The following is a 20,793-nucleotide window of genomic DNA, read 5'->3' as shown; positions in this document are numbered from 1 at the left end:
TCAGTCATTTAATGTCAGTCAATGGTACTCACGGCTTTGAGAGAACAAAAAAAAACATACACAGACAAAACCAAATTAAACCCTGTGGCTCGTGATGATACATTGAGGTCTAAAGACACAAAATAATCAGTCTGTGCAAGAAACTGAACAGTATTTATAGCTTTTATTTACCTCTGATCCACCGCACGGATATCGTCAGGAGCCACAGGGTTTAATTTGGTTTTGTCTGTGTATGTTTTTGTTTTTTTCTCTCAAAGCTGTGAGTACCACTGACTGACATTATATTACTGACAGACTGCAACGGTGTGAGTTAAAAATCTTCGTTTTAAGGAAAAATTGGTCCGGGTACTTATGGGTTAATCGTGAACAAAACCAATCCAAAAATCTAACATGACATTAACCAATGACATTTTCATGCTCTTTATTGTCACATGTGGGAAAAAAATGAAAAAACTGACATTACATTTTTTGGCAGAATATTTGATGAAACTATAATTATATAATTTAAACAGACACTGAAGTAATTCTCAGATTACTGTCTACCTGACGACTTTTTTCTACAAGAAACAGCCAAAAATACATGCTGAAAGCAAGAGTACACAGTAAAAAATGACAGTGGTTTTAACGGTAAAAGACTATACACGTTTTTTTAATGCTACTTGTTGGAAGTGAAAAAGAACCTATAATTTAGTGAATAACCGTAAAATGACATTCCCTCCATTACATTTCACATATGATGTTTTTTTGTAGAAATAACTTTATTTTTAGTTTTTTCTGATCAGTTGTGTACATTATGGTTGTATGTTACACCTAATGTTGTTAAATGAATGTTTATTTCATTATTTCAGTTTCTTGTGTTACCATGATGGTGTTTAGTGTTTGTGTAAATGACACTGTGCACCTTCTGTATATGTTAGTATTTAAAAGCTGTTTATGATGGGCTTTGGTTCAACATGTGACTTTCTCATCATCACCTGCTTCTGGTGGTTATCAGTGTATTACAAAGGTACAAAACAGATTTTAGTACTTCCATAGGTTGGTATATTAACATTATATCAGTTAATGAAATTACGGTATTTAAATGTAAATTAAAGTTAAATCCGTAAAACCTAAAATGTTGCTACTGTATTTCAATTTAATTATTTTTTTACGGTAAAATTCTGGCAACCACAGCTGACAGTTATTTATCATAGACTTTACTGATTTTTTTTAGTGTCCATTTGGTAAAAAAAAAAATTATTTGACATAAGTTCTGTTTGTTCACATGCAAGTACCTAATTCTTCCAAACAGCAAAGACGTTAATATTAGTATTAATATAAGAAAACATCCTTATGCCGATGTGAGTCACGGTTCTGTGGTTGCCCAACGCAGGAGTAAACAAAGAAGACTTTAATAATCATCAACACACTAACCATAGAAAACAACATTAACTTAACATTAGTACGAGACGAAGGCTAGACAGAAACTGAAGGCTTAAAAAGACATGGAACAAAGGAGCAAACGAGATGATTAATAAAACTCAGGTGAACAAACTGAACGATAATTAACTAATAACAGGAAACAAACCAAATAAGGGCAAACAGGAACTAATTTGACAATATGATGAGCTCAAGCAGTGATCTGTATCATTCATGTTTATTTGTGGAGCTCTTGTTCTTGTTCACAGAGGCGTAAAGTTCATCCCATGGTTCATTTTCCGTTCCTCTGATGGCAGCATAAGTCACCGTATCATTATGATCCTAAAAGAACAGCACATATTCTGTCCATCAGTGTTTGAACTGCAGCGATTATTAGTGCATGAGCTTCATTTATCTGAGAATCAAACTGAATTAGCAGAATATAGATGAGAGAAGCTGCTGTGATTTTCGCTGAATAGGACTGAACATCAGTCAGTGATAATGAACAAGGGAATGTGCTGCTACTCACATTGAGCGATTTTACTGGCTTTTTACTGGAAGAAGAGACTTCAGAATAAGTCACATCATCTGCCTGCTCCTAAACATCAATGCAAACGTGCAGCAAATCAAGTTTAATAAACAGATCAGACATATCTCTCACTGCAATACAGTATGTACAGTAATACGACAGCTTTCAGTAAATCACATTATAGAGCAGACAGTGAACTGAATGGTGAATGTTTAGTTGACTCACGTGGTCTCTTGCAGCAGCAGGAGTGGACATGTTGATTGTTTCATACGTCTCTTTATCTTTATTCTCATCTTTGACCTTCAGACAACAAACAGTTAAAACTGCAAAAATAACACTTGAGCTTTAAAGACAGTAATCAGTCGTAAATCACTGGCATTACTGAACTCACCACCGATTCATGAGTACCTCTTTTATTATCTGGGGGAAAATAAATAAATAACGTGCCTCAGTATTTATGATGAAACACACATGCAAAACACTGAATTCGAACAACGCTAATGACATTCAAATTTCAAAACCATTCAAATGAATGATAGAAACGATTGTTGTTTGACTTGATAACTCTCTGAGATTGGCATTAGAGGAATACACTTCTGTTTGAGAATCTCATAGGCCACGTACACACTACAAGTTTCAGGAGTGACAACCGCATTTAAATGCGGGAGTGAGTCCCGTAAATTATCGTTCCATGTGTGTACGAAACAAGACTCGCTCCCGAACCTGCCACGAATGGCAGCGTGGTAACCATAGCAACGCAGTTATAACCATAGCAACGTTGTGGTGTCTCGGAGAGAATGGAGGCCCGCAGATTGGCTGGTTTTGTGTTAGCTGCTGTTGACAAAACAAACAGTAAACTGCAAAGACGCGCGAAAATCCGCAAAACGTTATTAAATCGCCGTCGGGAGAGGCGTCGTAATCTAATTTTGTTCTTTAAACTGTTGTTATTAAACAGCCTACACTCTCTTGACTGGGTTGCTCCGAGACCACAGGGCTGGTGGGAGCAACTGCGGTGGATCTCTGCCATTTACTTGCTCCGCACCTGGAGAAGAGAGACACGCATCTCCGAAAAGCAGTCAGTGTCCAAAAGAGAGTGGCCGTTGCGTTGTGGCGTTTGGGTACCCAGGTGGATATCCTCAAAAAACCTGAATGTTTTCCTCTCTCTCCCAGAACGGTTGTTGTGATCGATAATTTTTTTATACTCGGTCTTCAGTGCCTTCAATTTAATTCTGCACTGTTTAGCACTTCTGAATACACCATCCGCGGACATTTTTTTGGCTATTTCTTCAAAAACCAATTTATTTCTTCTCGTGCTGTCCATTTTTTTCTGAATACCTTTGTCGGCCCATACGGCAATCAATAATTTTGTCTCCTGGTCGGTCCACAATACACCTCTCTCCGCCATCCTGTCAGATCTAAGGTAAACAACACGCATATTGGCACGCTTCTCGTGACGTCATCATTAACAACTAGTTGTCCGGTTCGGTTCTGTACACACTGCGTAGAATTTCTGTAAATGCGGTTGTCACTCCTGTATTTTTCGGGCGTTAATGCGGTTGTCACTACACGTATTTTTCGGGAGTTAATGCAGTTGTCACTCCCGTATTTTAGTGAACTGCGTGTGTACAGAACGCGATTAAGGAGTAAAAGGTGAACTGACAACCGAATTTAACTGCAGCGTGTACGTGGCCCTAGTCACATAATCCATGTTTCTTGATGTGTTTGCTCGTCATTAAAATGAGATCTGAACTTTGTAAGAAAGGAGGAAATCTGAAAACTCACCAGCTCTTTTTCTGCAGATCAGCCAGAGAACAACTAGAAGGAAAGCAGCGAATGCAGCGGCGGAAACGGAAATCACTGTCAATAAAGAAGAGATAGTCAGGGATTGATATCTAAATTAAATATCACCAATAACATCAACAATGGCTTAGAATCAATAGCACCTTTATGTGTTGTGGCTCCTGATTTTTCCTCTTGATCTGTAAAACATTAATTAGTTCAGATGCATCATACTGTAGAACAGTTTTCAAAGTGTCTGAGATATAATTTGCTATACTGTATTTTCCAGGCTGAAACATGCTACGATTTATTTTCCAAAGTAACTCATACAATGCACTTAACGTCAAATAAAACGCAGACACTTAAAGTTATGCAATTAAAAGGTTTCTAGATAGTTCTCATGTTTGTGTGAAATAGTAAATATTCGCTGAGTTTTGGTTTATTTTTATGACGTGCTTCTGGAAAAAGTTCTTGCCAAGCACATTTTGTTTGTTTTCTTTATTTTACAAAAGTAGGACATTTTACTGTTATTTTTTATTGCACACCTATAAAAATAAAGCCTTTGCCATTTTGAATGACTTGCCATCGCCATTTTTGGATATATCATACACACTTATTCAAAATCTAAAGCGCTTCTTTCATTAGCTCCTATGTACATTTCTGTACAAGATTGAAAGTAATTGGTAATTAGTAAAGCAAACATACTGTAGAGAAGAGATTTGGTTACTCAGTTTAATTTGTCTGTTCAGTGTGTAGCCTGTGCCGCTCAGCGAGAGCATTCAAGCTGTTTTTCCCAAAAACATTTTACGTATTTGAATGATGCTGTTTTAAGTGGATATTTGGACACAAGAGAAGTACGAAGCTTTCTTTACATAATAAAAATAGTTTAGAAACCCGATTTTCCACTTGACAGTGATATATTCATGGGAATGATTCATGCCGAATGAGATGTGATCAGTTTCAGTTTCGCTTTTAAAATACATGTTCAGTGCTGATAATGTTTCGCTTTATTTACCAGTATTTTACATTATTTCTGAATGTAATAACAAAATGTGACATACATCAATGTGACTTTTCTCTGTGTGTGTGTGTTTCTCTCAACAATGCAAGTTTGACCTGGTTTGACTTATTTTTCGAAAAATACGGCATACTGCAAATACAATAGATACCGTATGCACAAAAAAAAACATTGTTCAATACTCACAGCCACATTAACTTTAGCTTGAAATACTGTTATAACCCCTGCTGTAGAATATGAGCATCATAATTTAACTTTTATCATCACATTACACAAAAACTTGCTATTTTTTCTGTCAAGTTTCAATTTCTTCATTATTTACAGCAGCTCTTTTGACTGTTTTGTTGACTGCAGTTCATTAGTTTGCAGCAGTGCTTTGATTATCTCTTCTGTCAGACTGAAAGATGCTTTTGTACCTCGGTTTGTTCAATAATATTAATAGTTCTTAGAGTTACTGACATTATAAGGGTCTAAAACTGATTCATGAGATTGTTTTCTCACCTGAACTCCTGACAGTATATGTGGCTGAGGTCTTGACTTCATTTCTGTGAGTAACTTCACATCTCCGCTCTCTGTTGTGATCTTTATTCAGGAGTGTTGTAGTCAGAGTGCTGATACAGAGTCTGGAAGATGTTGTCTGATATCCAGAGTCTGATATCGTCAGATTAACACCAGTCTGATTCACCCAGAACAGCTCAATTCTCTCAGAACGGATCCAATCATCACAAGAGACTCCAGCAAATGAATATGAATACAACTGACAGGAGAGAGTCACAGAGCGGCCTGCACTGATCTCAGTCTGTGAGGATGAGGATGATGAAGAGACTGAAACACAAAATAACACACAAATCACACACTTTTCAATCATCATGGGAGATTAAATCAACAATTTGCCCTTTTTAAATTGATCACATGATCATAAAATTACCATGAAGAACATGCAGATAAACACGAGCATCAGGTTCTTGTGGTTTGTCATTCACATACTGTCTGCAGGTGTAAATGCCATAATCTTCTTTTGTGACGTTGTTGATGTTCAGAGAGCAGTCCGACTCCAGACTCAGTCTCTCATGTCTCTCAATGTCTGTGTTCTTTTCCCCTAATCGAATCAGTTCAACTGCTTCTGAAATGTTGTTATAGTTCCATGTAGTTGATTTGCAGTCAGGAAGAGCATAATTACAGACCAGACGGACAGTTTCACCAGAACTGATGAACACATGACCATCATCCACTCCACTGGAACCTGAAACCCAAGAACATTTATATGATCATTATTCATATAATAAAATCATTAGAGAGAGAGCTGTTTAAATCACAAACACACTCTTAATATGAAAATAATTGAGTGTTAAACTGTCTAGTTTTAGTTCATTCAGGAATAATCAATGTTCTGTTTGTAACACAAGAATTGATCATGTTCAAGTGAACTCTTTTCTAGACTAATTCCAAATGTCTTGTAGAGAAAATAGAGATTGCTTTACCTGTGAGAAGTGAAGAGAGAACGATCAGTCCCAGCAGACACCAATGACACTTAGCAGACATTTTCTCTTTCTGACAGTCTTCCTCTTCATTATATTCTCACAATACTTTCCATCCCCCCTTCCTGTGTGTTCACTTCCTCTGATCTGACCAACTGAGTGTTTAAATGCTGCTGTTTAGAGACACAACGCCAGTCATAATGGAGACGTGGCAGAATGAGAAGAGCTCATCACTTGAGAGCATGTGAATGTGACAGGAAGTGAAACTTTGCAGTTTAAGTTCATTTAAATAGAACATAAGTATATATTATTTGGTGATAAACAGAAGTTGTTGGAAATTTGATTGGTGCAAAGATGTATTGTAGATGTAAGATGTATAAAGTATATAAAATATATGTATTTTGTGAAATGACTAAATAAGACGCACCAGAATGACTAAACAGATATAGAGACTACTGAACAGACATTCAGATGTTTATCTGAAAGTGCTAAATATTTCAATTCAAAGCATGTAAATGAAATGATATATAGACCTGCATTTTTACAGCAATGTCTTTTGTTCTCAGCACTAATGATCATCTTTTGTCTGTTTGTGTTGTGGTTGGTGTTCTAGTTTTTTCAGAAACGTGTTACTGCTGGCTGTGAGAACTCAGTTAGTTTGACCACACTGGTTTAACACACATTCTTCTTTCTTTAACTGGGTTTCTACAACTGAATTTCTCAACATTTCCCTTCGTATAAATGTTTGCTGCAATCCATTTACAAGTTCTCTGTTTCATTGGTGCAGTTGATCTAAAATCTGTATTTCAGTGTTTTCACATAAAGCAGGGTTCCTCATCCAAACCCCTGGCTCTGATTTGCAGGTAAACGCAAAGATCTCCATTAGTCGATTCTGGTGTGTTTAATTAGAGTTGAATGTGTTTGAAAATCTCAGGAGCAGAAATGAGGAACCTGATGTACTGTAGCTAAAGCACTTCTGCATTTCTTTGAAACTTGAAACTTATATGGTCTTGCATCTATCCACCATTGCTCAAACATTTTAGAGAGATGAGTGAAGACAAATCAAGATCTGTCACAGAAAGAGAAAGAGTCCTCACTGCAGAACACAAGATCCAGATCCAACTCCTCCCACCTTACATATCCCTAAACCTACCATCTCCACCCCCTGGATGGATCTTGTGTACTGCAGTGAGGGGCTACTGCACAGAAAGGGCCAGATGTAGGGGAATTCATGCTAAAATGACACAGTGTTGTTTGTTAGAGATGTGGATGAACAGAATTATTTCTGCTGCAGCTACTCTAAATCTGCCAAACTGGCCACTGACGAAGATGAGCACATCCTACAAGAGGATGAAAAACTTCTCACGATACACAAGGTTCTCACAACCAGTCCAATGTTCTTCAAGGAATTCCACGAGTTTAAGTTTCAGGAGAGAATCTGTGCAAAGTGCTCACTGCTGTCACATTTCCATGAGTGAATATATACAGCTAATTTATTTGCTATATTTCTGCAAATGATTATGATCATATTAGTTATGCAATTATCATGTTCCATATGAAGTTTTACAGAGATGTTTTGCATCTCTTCCAGAGTCGAGTCCTTCTTACAATCTTGAGATGGTTGACAGCTATTCTACACTTTCATAACTAAAATAGTGTATTAATTACAGCAGTTGTAGTGTTTCAGAGCTGTGACCTCACTGTTGAGGTTTGGAAACATGTCATTGCTGAGTGTGGAAACTCATCTGAACCCAGATTAGCCTGATGATGCTGTGAATCTGAATCATTCTGATGCACTTCCTCTTTTTCTTTCAGCGAGCTGCATGCCATTAAACTCCTTTCAGTTCAGACTGTTAATAAACTGATTTTAACCCTAATTATAATTAAATCAACATTAATTATAGTCCTGCTTTCAAATCTTCTCTTTTATTATGCTCACTCATTTCAAATCTTACATGTATATTAATTCACAACCAACTACCCGAGGGTGGTTTAGGGCTTAAAGCAGTAAAATGATTAGTAATTAGATCATGACTGAAGGGGAATCTGCTGGGCCCAAAGAAGTGAATCAACAAAAACAAACTTCTGGAGGAATATTTTCAAGAGTTTGTTTGTGTGTCAATGTTACAGTTACAGTGTTACTAGTCTCATCTTCAGACAGCATTAACACATACTATGATGTATATATATGTTAGTGTGCCCGCCTCCCACGCCCGAGACCCGCTTGGAGCAGGCGAGTGGGACACGTTACAATGGTGTCAGTGACCCGGATAGGAGTGAGGTTTAGGAAGTGGAGTGTAACGGAGGCAAACCTCACTTCCCTGATCTCAAGAGACGCACTAGCGACTGGCTTTTTTCCAGGGGTTTCAGAACAGCGTAATCGAAACTGCGTCATCAGGCAGGCGTGGCCTATTTGAGAATCTGCATAGGTCACCGATCAAAGCCATTTACTTCAAATACCTGTCCTGATCGCAGGGACTTCGTGTCAAATACCCTTTATATTGTATACAGTAACTTCAGATACTTGTCCGGATCGCAGGTGTTTCCTGTCAGATTACATTCACATCTGACGTTACCTTTACATTTTTCTGGTTTAATAATAAGTATGACTATTTTGTCCTTCATTATCCATCGCAGATGCTTTTCTCATTCTTTATCCATCAGAGCTGATCAGAAATGCCCGCGCAAAAAAAACAGGATTCTGCACATGATCGGTGACCTCTTGATTTTTTTTTTGGAAATGGGGCATTTTCCCAACACCTCTAGAAACTCCCATTTTACATTCTGGTAATGAAACCCCTGGAATTTATTGAATGCCTCCTGGGTAGTGCGCCCGCCTCCCACGCCGGAGACAAGGGTTCGAGACCCGCTCGGAGCAGGCGAGTGGGACCCATTACATATATATTAGGGGTGTAACGGTTTACAGAATTCATGGTTCGGTTCGGTACGTTCTGGATACAGCAAAACGAAAGAAAAGCCAGAGAAATTTGCTTCATTTTTCATTTTGTTTTATTTACTAAAACTAAAAGTGTCAAAAAGTATGATCTTTTTTTTGTACTTTGAACAATGCAGTGTGCAGAACAACAGTCACATCTCAGATCAGCGGCAGGAGACGGATTTCTTTTATCACGTGAGGAAAGTCAAGCTGACGAGGGAGGTGAGAAAAACAAGACGTTTGTGGAAGATTTAGTTTCGAAACGAAATACAAAAGCACCTGTTTTAAAAATATGTTAGACCTTGGACCGCCTTTTGTCATTTATCGAAGACAATTTTGGAAGCTTTTTTAACATTTGTTTCTTATTTATTTGGTTCCACCTGATTTTCAGTGTTTTATATTTAAACTTTGACTAAGTTATTTGTTACCTTATATTACGTCCATGGCACGGTGTATTTGTTTTGTTAATAAATTAAACATTTTTAATTTTAATTTTTAACATTTCAAACATGTTTAATATAAGTGATTTTGTCGTAGCCTACTGTTTTGTTGTTATTGGCTGCATCTGAAAACTGAAAAATGCTGCCTTCGGAGACTCATTCCAAGGTAGGAAGGCATTAAAGCATGTCCGAATCCAAAGTTAGCTTCACTTCCTGTCTCATGCGATACCTTCATCTGACCGATTTTTGAAGACAGCATAGATGTATCCTTCGATGTCTTTGATATCCCACAATCCTGTGCGTTCCATTCCGTGACCGTTGAGATAGAAAATAAAGATGGCGTCTGAAAGTTTCGTTTGGTGGTTAATTTGTGTGTAAATGCATATTTCTGATTAACCTTTTACATTTTTGATGTTATTTCTAGTGAGAAATTAGTATTATAGTAATTAAATATTTGTTTAGTTTTCACACAAAAAAAACAACTAAATTGTTTAGTTTAAATTTTTACATTTAAATAATTTTTGGCCAATAATAATTCCAAACCCAGTAAATTTGGTCTTGTAGCCCAGCTGTGAGAAAAGATGAAGTGTTAAAATTGATTTCTTAACTAACCACATTAAAGGTATATGAATTATTATGAACATTAATCAATCATTTAATTATTTGTTTTTCTTTGTTGCTTTGCTTCACAGTTTAACACATCCTCACATTATCAGCTCATGTAGGGGAATCACTAGAATTGTAAAAAAAACATTCTCAGCAAAGGTGAAATAATAAACAGAACTGCAGAGGTTTGTAAAGTAATAAGAAAAACGTAATATTAATATGTAATTTAAAGAAATAGTTTAATTTAGCTCAAAGGGAATCATTTATGATTTTATAGGGATTTGAAAACACTATTTAATAGCACAGTAACAAGATCGGCAGATTAAGACTAACTTGTGAGCACAAAACACAAGATACTTCTCTTTTCAATATAAATCAGATTTTATTTATATTAACCTAAGACATAAACTAATCTTGCAGAAAGAGAGAAAGTGAGGAAAGGATGAGTTTAAGAGAATGAAAATGTGAAATCCCAAGTTTACAGAAATATGTTATTGCATAGACCTTAACCACCAATCACTTATTTAACCCTCGCTTTGAGTTTCTCAATGAGGCTAAAATTGGTATTAAATGCACCTGATTCAGTTAGAACCTGGAGGTGTTGCTAGCTTGCTTTGCCTGTGTTAAAGGGGTTTCCTTTGTGTCGTCGTTGCAGAAAGGGGAGGGGGATCCCCGAAGTATATGATTGCTTGAGAGTTCAAAAGTCTTTGAAGTGACGTCTTGGACGTTAGCTGAAGATGTGGAGTTGGTCTGGTTGAAGTTTGAAGCGAGTGCAGTCGGAGCTGGACTTTGTAGCAAACTTACATTAGAACACGAAACTCCACGGAAAGAAAAGAAACTAAAGGAAAAAAATAAAAGGATGTAACGAGACTAGGTTGGTTTTCTTTCCATTGCGGTAGCAGCTGGCACGTGGGCCAGAGCAGCGTCAAAACGCGGTGCCAAATAGAAGAAGAGAAGGGTGACCAAGAGCGTAAGAGAGCATTTTTTTGAAGAAGAGTAAGAGGAAGTTTGATGGTGTCCTGAGTTTTTAAACTCAGCTTTCAGACCGTCCCATCTGGACGTCTTGACCAATTAGATACTGTCCTTGCTTGGGGTGTTGTTTTGTTTCTCCACCCCACTAATAAATCGTTGTTATCTGTTCAGTCAGAGGTCCGAACTTTACAGGCTCTTGCAAAGCATACTTTTGAACATGATTTCTATAACAAGACTATGATGCCTTTGACAAAGAATTGATTGGAAGAAACATTTAAAGCATGAATTTTCAAACTCATACATACCAAACACGCATATGAATCCTTCAGCTATTCAATAATGATTAAAAAGACATGCATAATATTTGATTAAAACAATGGATAGTCAAATGTGTGGGTTACATACATAATATAGGGTTCTGCATAAAAATGTCCTTTTAGGATGATTTTATGTGCATCTAAAAAAGAAAGTCTTTGTATAGTTCTATGGAGAACGAAGGCATGGTTTTAGACAAATTTTGGTTTGGACTGTCTTCTATGTGGGGAAGAAGTCAGTCTAAGGAAGCTCCTGAATTCAATTGTGGAACACGTAATGGCCATCTCTTTGACAATCAGTCTTGATTATTTGCAACAAATTTGACAGTCTCTTTCCTGAATTGGAATTATCAATAAGTGTTATTTTGTCTCAATGTTGAAAGCTGTTTTGTGACAGAGGCTTGCTTCAGCTAGTTGGAGCCAGGAATCCAATTTATGACGTCCTGTTACAGCTTTGAGGCCCCTCTTTCTGGAATCTCAGCTTCTCAGGTTTCAATGTTCTGATGCATCTTAAAGTTTTCTTATTCAGTCTCTGATATCTTACAGGTTTTATCAAAAATATTAGTAGCAATCATCCAAAATTAAATAAATAAAAATAAACTCTAAATGCAAGAATGTCCAAGACTCACCAAAGCAGCTCCATCAGACAGAACTGAGAGAGGATTATTATACAAACAATCTGTCCATTATACCACACAAGAAAATTACTTTGAACACTGCAAATATCCATAAACTCTATATGAAATAAAATAAATCTCGCCTGGTATTTGTTTTGTTTATTTAAAAGTATGTTATCACAATTTCTCCAGGGTGGTCAGAGTTTTTTCTTTGTTTGCTGAAGAAAAAAGATGAACAATCCTCTATAAATTTTAGCTGTTTTAAATATTGTTGCAAATTGTGAGGCTGAAAAACTCACCAGCACAGACGATCTGAAGAAGAATCACAGTAGGAGCAACAAATACTGCAAACTCAACAATAATCACAATCACTGCAGGAAAGATGTGGACAGATGATAGAAGACAGAAGAGAAAAAACAGACTCAATCTGTGAAGCTGGGAATGAAATCAAAGGTTTAAAACAAACAATTCTTGACAAAGCACTGTAGATGAATCATTTCAGCATTAATGAACTGCACGTAAAGATGTGTACCTCTGAATAATGATCCAGCAGTCCAACTGACTTCAGTTCCTGCTGGGTCTGTGATCATGTCTGTAGTTCAGTTCAAACATAATGAACATATAAACCACGCATCATCATCATCATCATCATCAACATCTCATCACGCTTGAGCTTCACATCACAGAAATGATAAATATGAACTGGAGCCTGTGGGAATTTCCACTGCTTCATGAGTCTGTCATCTATTATCATATAAGATTTCGCTTAGGACTCTTTTATACTCAGAAATAGCACTGCCTATATGACTACATGAAGAAATGTATGACTTGTTTATGTGTAACCCTTCAGTTTTTAATTTTTTCCCCCCTTAATGAATGGTATTATAATTCCAGAGTCTTCTGAAAGTGAGGAAGGAAAGTTAGTTTCTCACCTGAACTCCTGACAGTATATGTGGCTGAGGTCTTGACTTCATTTCTGTGAGTAACTTCACATCTCCGCTCTCTGTTGTGATCTTCATTCAGGAGTGTTGTAGTCAGAGTGATGATACAGAGTCTGGAAGATGTTGTCTGATATCCAGTGTCTGATATCGTCAGATTAACACCCGTCTGATTCACCCAAAACAGCTCAATTCTCTCAGAACGGATCAAAGCATCACAAGAGACTCCAGCAAATGAATATGAATACAACTGACAGGAGAGAGTCACAGAGCAGCCTGCACTGATCTCAGTCTGTGAGGATGAGGATGATGAAGAGACTGAAACACAAAATAACACACAAATCACACACTTTTCAATCATCATGGGAGATTAAACCAACAATTTGCCCTTTTTAAAATGATCATAAAATTACCATGAAGAACGTGCAGAAAAACTCGATCAGCTGCTTGTGGTTTGTCATTCACATACTGTCTGCAGGTGTAAATGCCATAATCTTCTTTTGTGACGTTCTTGATGTTCAGAGAGCAGTCAGACCCCAGACTCAGTCTCTCATGTCTCTCAATGTCTGTCTTCTTTTCCCCTAATCGAATCAGTTCAACTGCTTCTGAAATGCTGTTATAGTTCCATACAGTTGATTTGCAGTCAGGAAGAGCATAATTACAGACCAGACGGACAGTTTCACCAGAACTGATGAACACACGAGTCTCATCCACTCCACTGGAACCTGAAACACAAGAACATTTATATGATCATTATTCATATAATAAAATCATTAGAGAGAGAGCTGTTTAAATCACAAACACACTCCTAATATGAAAATAATTGAGCATCAGATGTCTGAGTGTTAAACCAGGGCTTGACATTAAGCATTCTCATATGGTTGTCCTTCGGACGAGTAAATTTGTCATTTGAGTATAAAAGTTACTTGCCCGGAGAGAAAAAAAAAAATGAATTGAGTTATAAATAAAATTATTTATTGTGGTTATACAAAACAAATTTAGTTTATTTAGTTTTGATTTTTCTTTTTAAATAAAATAATGAAAAAAATAATAAAGTGTGATTATAATGTTATATTTTAACATAAAAAGCGAGTATTCATTACAAATACAATTATTTTATATTAAACTTAAAAATAAAATGATAATATTTACTTCTTTTTATGTATGAATTTTCAAACTTAAATATTTTTTTTTTTAAATTAGAGTTCAATTTAATCAGACAGTTAGTATAATAAAACATACTAACATTTGGGCTGATACCAAACTAATGAAATTAGTATGAACAAAATTAATATTTGCAATGCAGAGGAAACACAGAAACTGCATCTGAAATAAAACGTTGAAAACTGATATTTTAAATTATTTAAAAAATAAATAAATACTGTAAATGTGAAATTAAAACCTCCAGTAGGTGGCATCAAGTCACTGTTTATAAGCGAGTCGTTGTGATTGAACCGAATCATTTAAACGGTTAATTAATTCAGGAACGAAACAATATCATGTTGCTCAGAGACGCAAAACAGTGTTGTGGCTGTGTTTGGAGTTATTTTTGTTGTTGACAGCGCAAAAACGGGCAATAGGGTGTCTAAAACGTAAGTCTCTTAATGTTAACTTCTTGTTTATTGAACTGTTATAAATTCACATTTGTAATCATGATGGTTTTTGGAGCAAAAAAACGGCGCTCGATCTTCGTGTGAAACTATATGAAATATACATTTTCTGCTCCCATCTTTAATTTCCTGGTCATTCTTCATGCATTGTAATATTGAATCTTGCAGCAAAAGAACGCTCTTGCACGTGAGCTAGTCTAACCTAGAAGACTTTATGCATGCACTCTGTATGTGTGTTTTGTTTGATTCTTGCAATACACTCTTAAAACAACAATTACGAACTTATCGCAAACGATATATATCGCACACCCCTATAACAAAGGCTAAATCATAAATAAAGGCAGTTATTATTGTTTTTGATATTGACTTTTTTAAGTTACTTGTCCAATTGGGCAAGTACATTTCTCTTTCACTTGCCCGTCCACAACATTCACTTGCACCGGACAAGCGTTAATGTCGAGCCCTGGTTAAACTGTCTAGTTTTAGTTCATTCAGGAATAATCAATGTTCTGTTTGTAACACAAGAATTGATCATGTTCAAGTGAACTCTTTTCTAGACTAATTCCAAATGTCTTAAAATAGAGATTTCTTTACCTGTGAGAAGCGAAGAGAGAACGATCAGTCCCAGCAGACACCAATGACACTTAGCAGACATTTTCTCGTTCTGACAGTCCTCACAACACTTTCTTAAAATACTATCCCTCCTTCCTGTGTTCACTTCCTCTGATCTGACCAACTGAGTGTTTAAATGCTGTTATTTAGAGACACAGCGTCAGTCATAATGGAGAAGTGGCAGAATGAGAAGAGCTCAGGCAGTTTTAACCTGCAGTCATTCTGTAAACGTCTCAATCGATTCAGTCTTCCCTCGAGAGCTGAGTGTGGACTGTTACTGGTGTTGTGATTAACTCTGTTTCTTCTATATTTCCTATGAACTGCCTATCCATAACCATAAGCACTAAACTGGAGAAACAAGACTTTGACTTGACCGCAGATGTGAAACTTGTTCTTCAGTGTGAGAACTGGATATTGTTGATCAAACTACATTCACTCTGAACCCAATCTATAGGCTGTTCTTTGCATCACTGTTAGTTTTACTTCTTTCTTTTAACAGTTTTCTGCATGTTAAACAAAGTGTGTATTTACACTAACTCCGCCCACCAGCGTGTGATTGGGCTAGTCAACATTACAAAAGACGGATGCCAATCATCAGCTCCAGTGCCACAGATGGTTAAGCGTGTCATACTCCTTTTGATGCGATTAAACTTTTTTTGGTGAACTTCAAAATTCAAATCACACCATAAAAGCATTTATTTTTAATAAAAAGGAAAGAAATATTAAAAAAAGTTGAAAATAAACTATCGGGTAGGGTTAGGGTGGGTTAAGGGAGTGATTTTGTCCCAATAAGGCGGCATCCATTTAATAATTTGAATGAAAATTAAAATTTACACTCAATAAGTTATTATTGCGTACTGTTTTATAATGTTTTACAATACTGAGGTGCAGAAAATTGCCCCTATTTGCAATAAGTAGTATAAATATAAACAGTGTAAATAGAATCTATAGCTATTTTCACTTATTGTAAATAACATCTAATTGCTATTTACACAGACTTCCTTCCTTGAGTCATACTAAGAACAATAATATCAATAATGGCATAGTCAGTCAAACTTGCTGTACGCCGTTTTAAAAAATCCTTGAAACCTTGCTTTTTTGAACTCCTCCAAAATCATTGACTTTTGGCAAAACCATGTAACACATCAGCTAGCTTGATGGCATGATGCCAAAATGATTTTATCTCTGCGGTTGACAGCAAACTTGTGGCCGTCCCAGTATCATCACTTGAGAGCGTGTGAATGTGACAGGAAGTGAAACTTTGCAGTTTAAGTTCATTTAAATAGAACATAAGTATATATTATTTGGTAATAAACGGAAGTTGTTGGAAATTTGATTGGTGCAAAGATGTATTGTAGATGTATAAAGTATATAAAATATATGTATTTTGTGAAATGACTAAATAAGAAGCACCAGAATGACTAAACAGATATAGAGACTACTGAACAGACATTCAGATGTTTATCTGAAAGTGCTAAATATTTCAATTCAAAGCATGTAAATGAAATGATATATAGACCTGCATTTTTACAGCAATGTCTTTTGTTCTCAGCACTAATGATCATCTTTTGTCTGTTTGTGTTCTAGTATTTTCAGAAATGTGTACATGAGAGAATCCACACTGGAGAGAAACCGTATCACTGCACTGCATGTGGGAAGCGTTTCAGTCATTCATCTTCTCTAAAAATTCATTCCAAAAACAATCACAGTAAGTAGAAAGTAGAAGTTTTTACAAACTATTCCTGTTCAGGAAGCTGAAGAAAAGACTGTAACACTTTCAAGAGACAGATTTATTTGAAACCTTCTTCCTTTGTGTTGTATTAAAATGACTTGTTATTCTTCAACTTGTGGGTCAAGATTAGGCCATAGTTCAATTAGGACATTTAAGTCATTTTTATTAACATGCCTTAGGAAAAAGCATTACTGGTTTGCATCTTGAGACAAAACAAAGGCATGATATATTTTAAGATCAATCAGTGCAAGTTTCTTTCAGTTGAAACGGCTCAGAATTACATTTTAGTCTGGGGCTGGTCTTAAGCCATGTCTGTGAAACTGAGGGATGTTGTATTTAGAAAATGGAGATGCAAGATGTACTGTCATGTTGCTTTGCAACTGATACTTTTTTCTTCTCTTGTAAGTAGGGACGGGTACCAGAACATGGTATTAAATGGGCCTTTTTTTGTAAAAAATAAAAGAATACCATTAAATAACTGGATTGATATTGTGACGAGTCGGCTTCCTCCCCCCTGTCCATCATCACCACCCCGTCCCATATTCGCCGCCCTTCACCAGGCTCCCGACAGGAGTGGGTGTGTGAGAGAGGAGGGGCGCTGAAACAGCCAGGGCTGGCGGCGTGTGGAGGCGCACCTGACGTGAATAGAGCCTCATCACCGCCGCCGTTAAATGCCGAACGCGCCTCTCCTCGGGAGACCGGTCTCTTCCCCGTGCATGCACGCTGGTGTCCTCGTGGGTCCAGGAAGGGTGCGTCGAGCAGGACTGCCGCACCCGTTAGGCGGCTGACGGGCCAGGATGCCGAGCCGCCGAATCCCCCAGAAGCGCCGGGAATCCAGGAGATGGAAGGAGCCGCGCAAGAGACGCCGCCGCCACTCGCTCCCGGCCCCGAGAGGGGAGCGCGTGCGGCCAACGGACTCCGCCCTTTCCCTGGACCCTTCCCTGATGAACACTACCCTCCTTCACTAGCCCCGCGGCACAACGAGGACACCAGATTCCCCGTTTATTTGGACACTTTTTCCCCTTTGGACACGTTATTTTACCCCTTATTGTTTAATAAAAACCTCTCCGAGGCTTGACGCCACGCCCACTGTGTCTGTCGCGTGCTCCTCCCGCCACAATATACAGAGTCATAAGAATAGTAATACCATTAAAACTTTAATGATACCCATAATAATAAACATAAGAAAGACAGAAGCAAATAGAGACATAATTAGCATAGCTGCTGACCAAGCAAAAATGATGTGTTCAACCCAAGCAAATGAATGCTAATGTGCATTTGATCAAATGTAACTGAAGTTTATGAGATAGATTATGTGAAAAAGATGTGTCTTTAATCTAGATTTAAACCGAGAGAATGTGTCTGAACCCCAAAAGTTATCAGGAAGGCTATTCCAAAATTTGGGAGCAAAATGTGAAAAAGCTTTACGTCCTTTATAATAATAATAATAATAATAATACAGGTGCATCTAAAAACACAAATTTTCTCTTGAAAATATCCCATAAATTCCATATGGGGTTCAGGTCAGGCATGTTGGCTGGCCAATCAAGCACAGTAATATCATGGTCAGCAAACCACTTGGAAGTGGTTTTGGCAGTGTGGACATGCTAAAGTCCTGCTGGAAAAGAAAATCAGCTGCGCCTGTCCTGCAGCGAGCGCGCTATTCAGCTTCCACTCTCCACACAAACACTTCAATAGTGCACATTTCTCTAGGTTAATATCATATTGAGGTCGATGAATGATAGGTGAGCGTTTGGATGCCCTGCCCGGGTGTATTACCACAGACCAGTCGTTAATAATCTGTCCGTCACGGACTGCGCCATTCACTAAACCAGCCACACCAGAGCAAACAGGAGGAGAGCATAAAGAGACAGGGCAACTAGAATCGAGTTCAGAATTCAAATATACAGTTTATAGTTTATTTATATAAAAGGTGTATTTGTGCATAAATTTGGGTATCACACACACTCGCTCAGAAACTCCACATATGCATCACAGCAGTAATACAACTCATGACGCTGTTACTGAATAAAGTTAGAAACGCTTGAACTGATCATACATGACGACAACGCAACAATATGTTTTTTATAATCAGCATTGTCAAATAATTCATCGTGATTAATCGCATACAAAATAAAACTTTGTTTACATAATGTGTGTATACTGTTTATAATGTATACTGTATATAAATACACACACATGCATGAATATTTAAGAAAAATTGTATATTTATATATTAAATATACAGTTCCGCCCACTAATATTGGCACCCTTGGTAAATATGACCAAAAGTGGCTGTGAAAATAAATTTGTATTGTTTATCCTTTTGACCTTTCATTGAAACATTTATGAAATTCTAACCTTTCATTGAAGTAAAATAATGGAAAATTGGAAAATAAATGTTTTTCTCTAGTTCACGTAGCCCCAGCTATTGGCACCCAATTATTGCAACGTCCTTTTCCCAGGGTAACAGCTCTAAATTTTCTCCTATAATGCCTGATGAAGTTAGAGAACACCTGACAAGAGACCAGAGAACATTTCCTCATCCAGAATCACTCCAGATCCTTCAGAATACCAGCTCCATGTTGGTGCATCTCTTCAGTTCACCTCACTCATTTTCTACAGGGTTCAAGCCAGGGAACTGAGACAGCCATGGCAGAAGCTTCATTTCTTCCACTGAAATTACCTGGAACAATTTGGCCCAGGAATTTTTTTCCCAGGAACTCATTTAAACATATTAACAGCTGCAAAAATGTAGTTAAGGGAACATACATACATTATAATGAAAATAAATATTATATCAAACAGCATTGGCTCTTTTTATTTTCAATTAACATATAATAGATTAATAGACCAAAGATTACCGGTTACATTTACCCAAAAACAAACCGCTGGTCGTGTGGAGCTCACGTCTCCGAAATCGGCGAAGCACATTTTCAAATAGGTGATGTCTTTAAAAATAAACCACAAATGTGAGTTTTAAACAGCTACATTCTTGCCTGAAACACTTTTAAAACTACATCCAGTGTTGCCAGATTGGATGGACAATTTCCAGCCCAAAAGCTCACAAAAACCCGCCCAAAACTTTAACTGTCAAAATAATGTGATAGAATGTAAATCAAGGTTGATAAGAGCCATTTTTAACTCCTTATGACGACAAAATAATATAAATATATTGCTAGATAAATTTCCCATGGATCAAATCGGGGCAAATACATTAAAGAGAACTACCAAATATGATTAAAATATGCAAGCAGACACTGTCAAAACGGCAATCAAGAAATTAACCGATTCCCTCGAAAAACACATGCATCATTTTCAATATCAACAGTCAGAATTTAAATGCAAAAAAGTGCCCAATATAAGTTCAGAATAAGCAACGTAAGAATAGGCAATTCACACTCGTTCATGCACACACCACGACAGTCAAAACTGTCATTCTGTATGATAATCCAACAATAAAAAAACATTTACAATAATGCTCTTACTTTTGTGTCGCTCTATAATTTCTCACAGAATTAAGTCTTTTGTGAAGTTCATATTGAACATAATATAGAATTTTGCAGTCAAAACTAACGAGTCCAGCACCTTTAAAGGACAGGCTATACCAATCTAGACCGTTTAAAAGATAAAAGACAGGATCGTATAGATATGAATAGATTTTGATTACATAATTTAACTGTCCTCTGATTTTGGAATTGCAGTGATATAGACTTCATGTCATCTCCCTCAACAGGTATAATTCACGTTTTGAGAATTAAAACACTCTCCATTCTTTACCACGTAACTTATATATAGGCATTATGGTAAATTAC

The 20,793-nt window shown here is 37.0% G+C and overlaps 1 protein-coding gene and 1 long non-coding RNA gene across 4 annotated transcripts in view; both read right to left on the bottom strand.

The window, feature by feature from the left end:
• The window catches only part of LOC306858963, a 1,377,007-nt gene that overhangs the window by 698,315 nt on the left and 657,899 nt on the right, over positions 1–20,793 (bottom strand). The gene's annotated exons all lie outside the window — the stretch shown is intronic.
• Positions 406–15,333, bottom strand: LOC306858919 (uncharacterized protein). Of its 3 annotated transcripts, XM_079399722.1 has the most exons (10): positions 15,229–15,333; positions 13,494–13,749; positions 5,653–5,714; positions 5,226–5,549; positions 3,871–3,906; positions 3,710–3,784; positions 2,319–2,347; positions 2,153–2,227; positions 1,928–1,996; positions 406–1,740 (listed from the first exon to the last, which is right to left on the bottom strand). In XM_079399722.1, the coding sequence occupies exons 1-10, from the start codon at positions 15,287–15,289 to the stop codon at positions 1,627–1,629; spliced, it is 1,101 nt and encodes a 366-aa protein (XP_079255848.1). In that variant the 5' UTR covers positions 15,290–15,333; the 3' UTR covers positions 406–1,626. The 3 variants fall into 3 exon arrangements, with proteins under 3 accessions (XP_079255848.1, XP_079255849.1, XP_079255850.1); XM_079399723.1 differs by lacking the exons at positions 13,494–13,749; positions 15,229–15,333 and adding an exon at positions 6,206–6,351 and having other exon boundaries at positions 5,653–5,967; XM_079399724.1 differs by lacking the exons at positions 13,494–13,749; positions 15,229–15,333 and adding an exon at positions 6,206–6,351 and having other exon boundaries at positions 1,928–1,990; positions 5,653–5,967.

This window comes from Barbus barbus (genome assembly GCF_936440315.1).
Source record: "Barbus barbus genome assembly, chromosome: 39".
NCBI lineage: Eukaryota > Metazoa > Chordata > Actinopteri > Cypriniformes > Cyprinidae > Barbus > Barbus barbus.
Note: the sequence above shows the minus strand (reverse complement) of the source record. Positions and strands in the feature narration are given on the sequence as shown.

Excerpts from the sequence above, each read along its gene's own strand:
- LOC306858919 (XM_079399722.1), bottom strand. The coding sequence starts at position 15,289 with ATGTCTGCTAAGTGTCATTGGTGTCTGCTGGGACTGATCGTTCTCTCT. Across the intron at positions 5,715-13,493 it reads GGCATTTACACCTGCAGACA|ACAGTATGTGAATGACAAAC; the intron begins GTATGTGAATGA and ends TTACACCTGCAG. Across the intron at positions 1,741-1,927 it reads AGCCAGTAAAATCGCTCAAT|GATCATAATGATACGGTGAC; the intron begins GTGAGTAGCAGC and ends CTGTTCTTTTAG.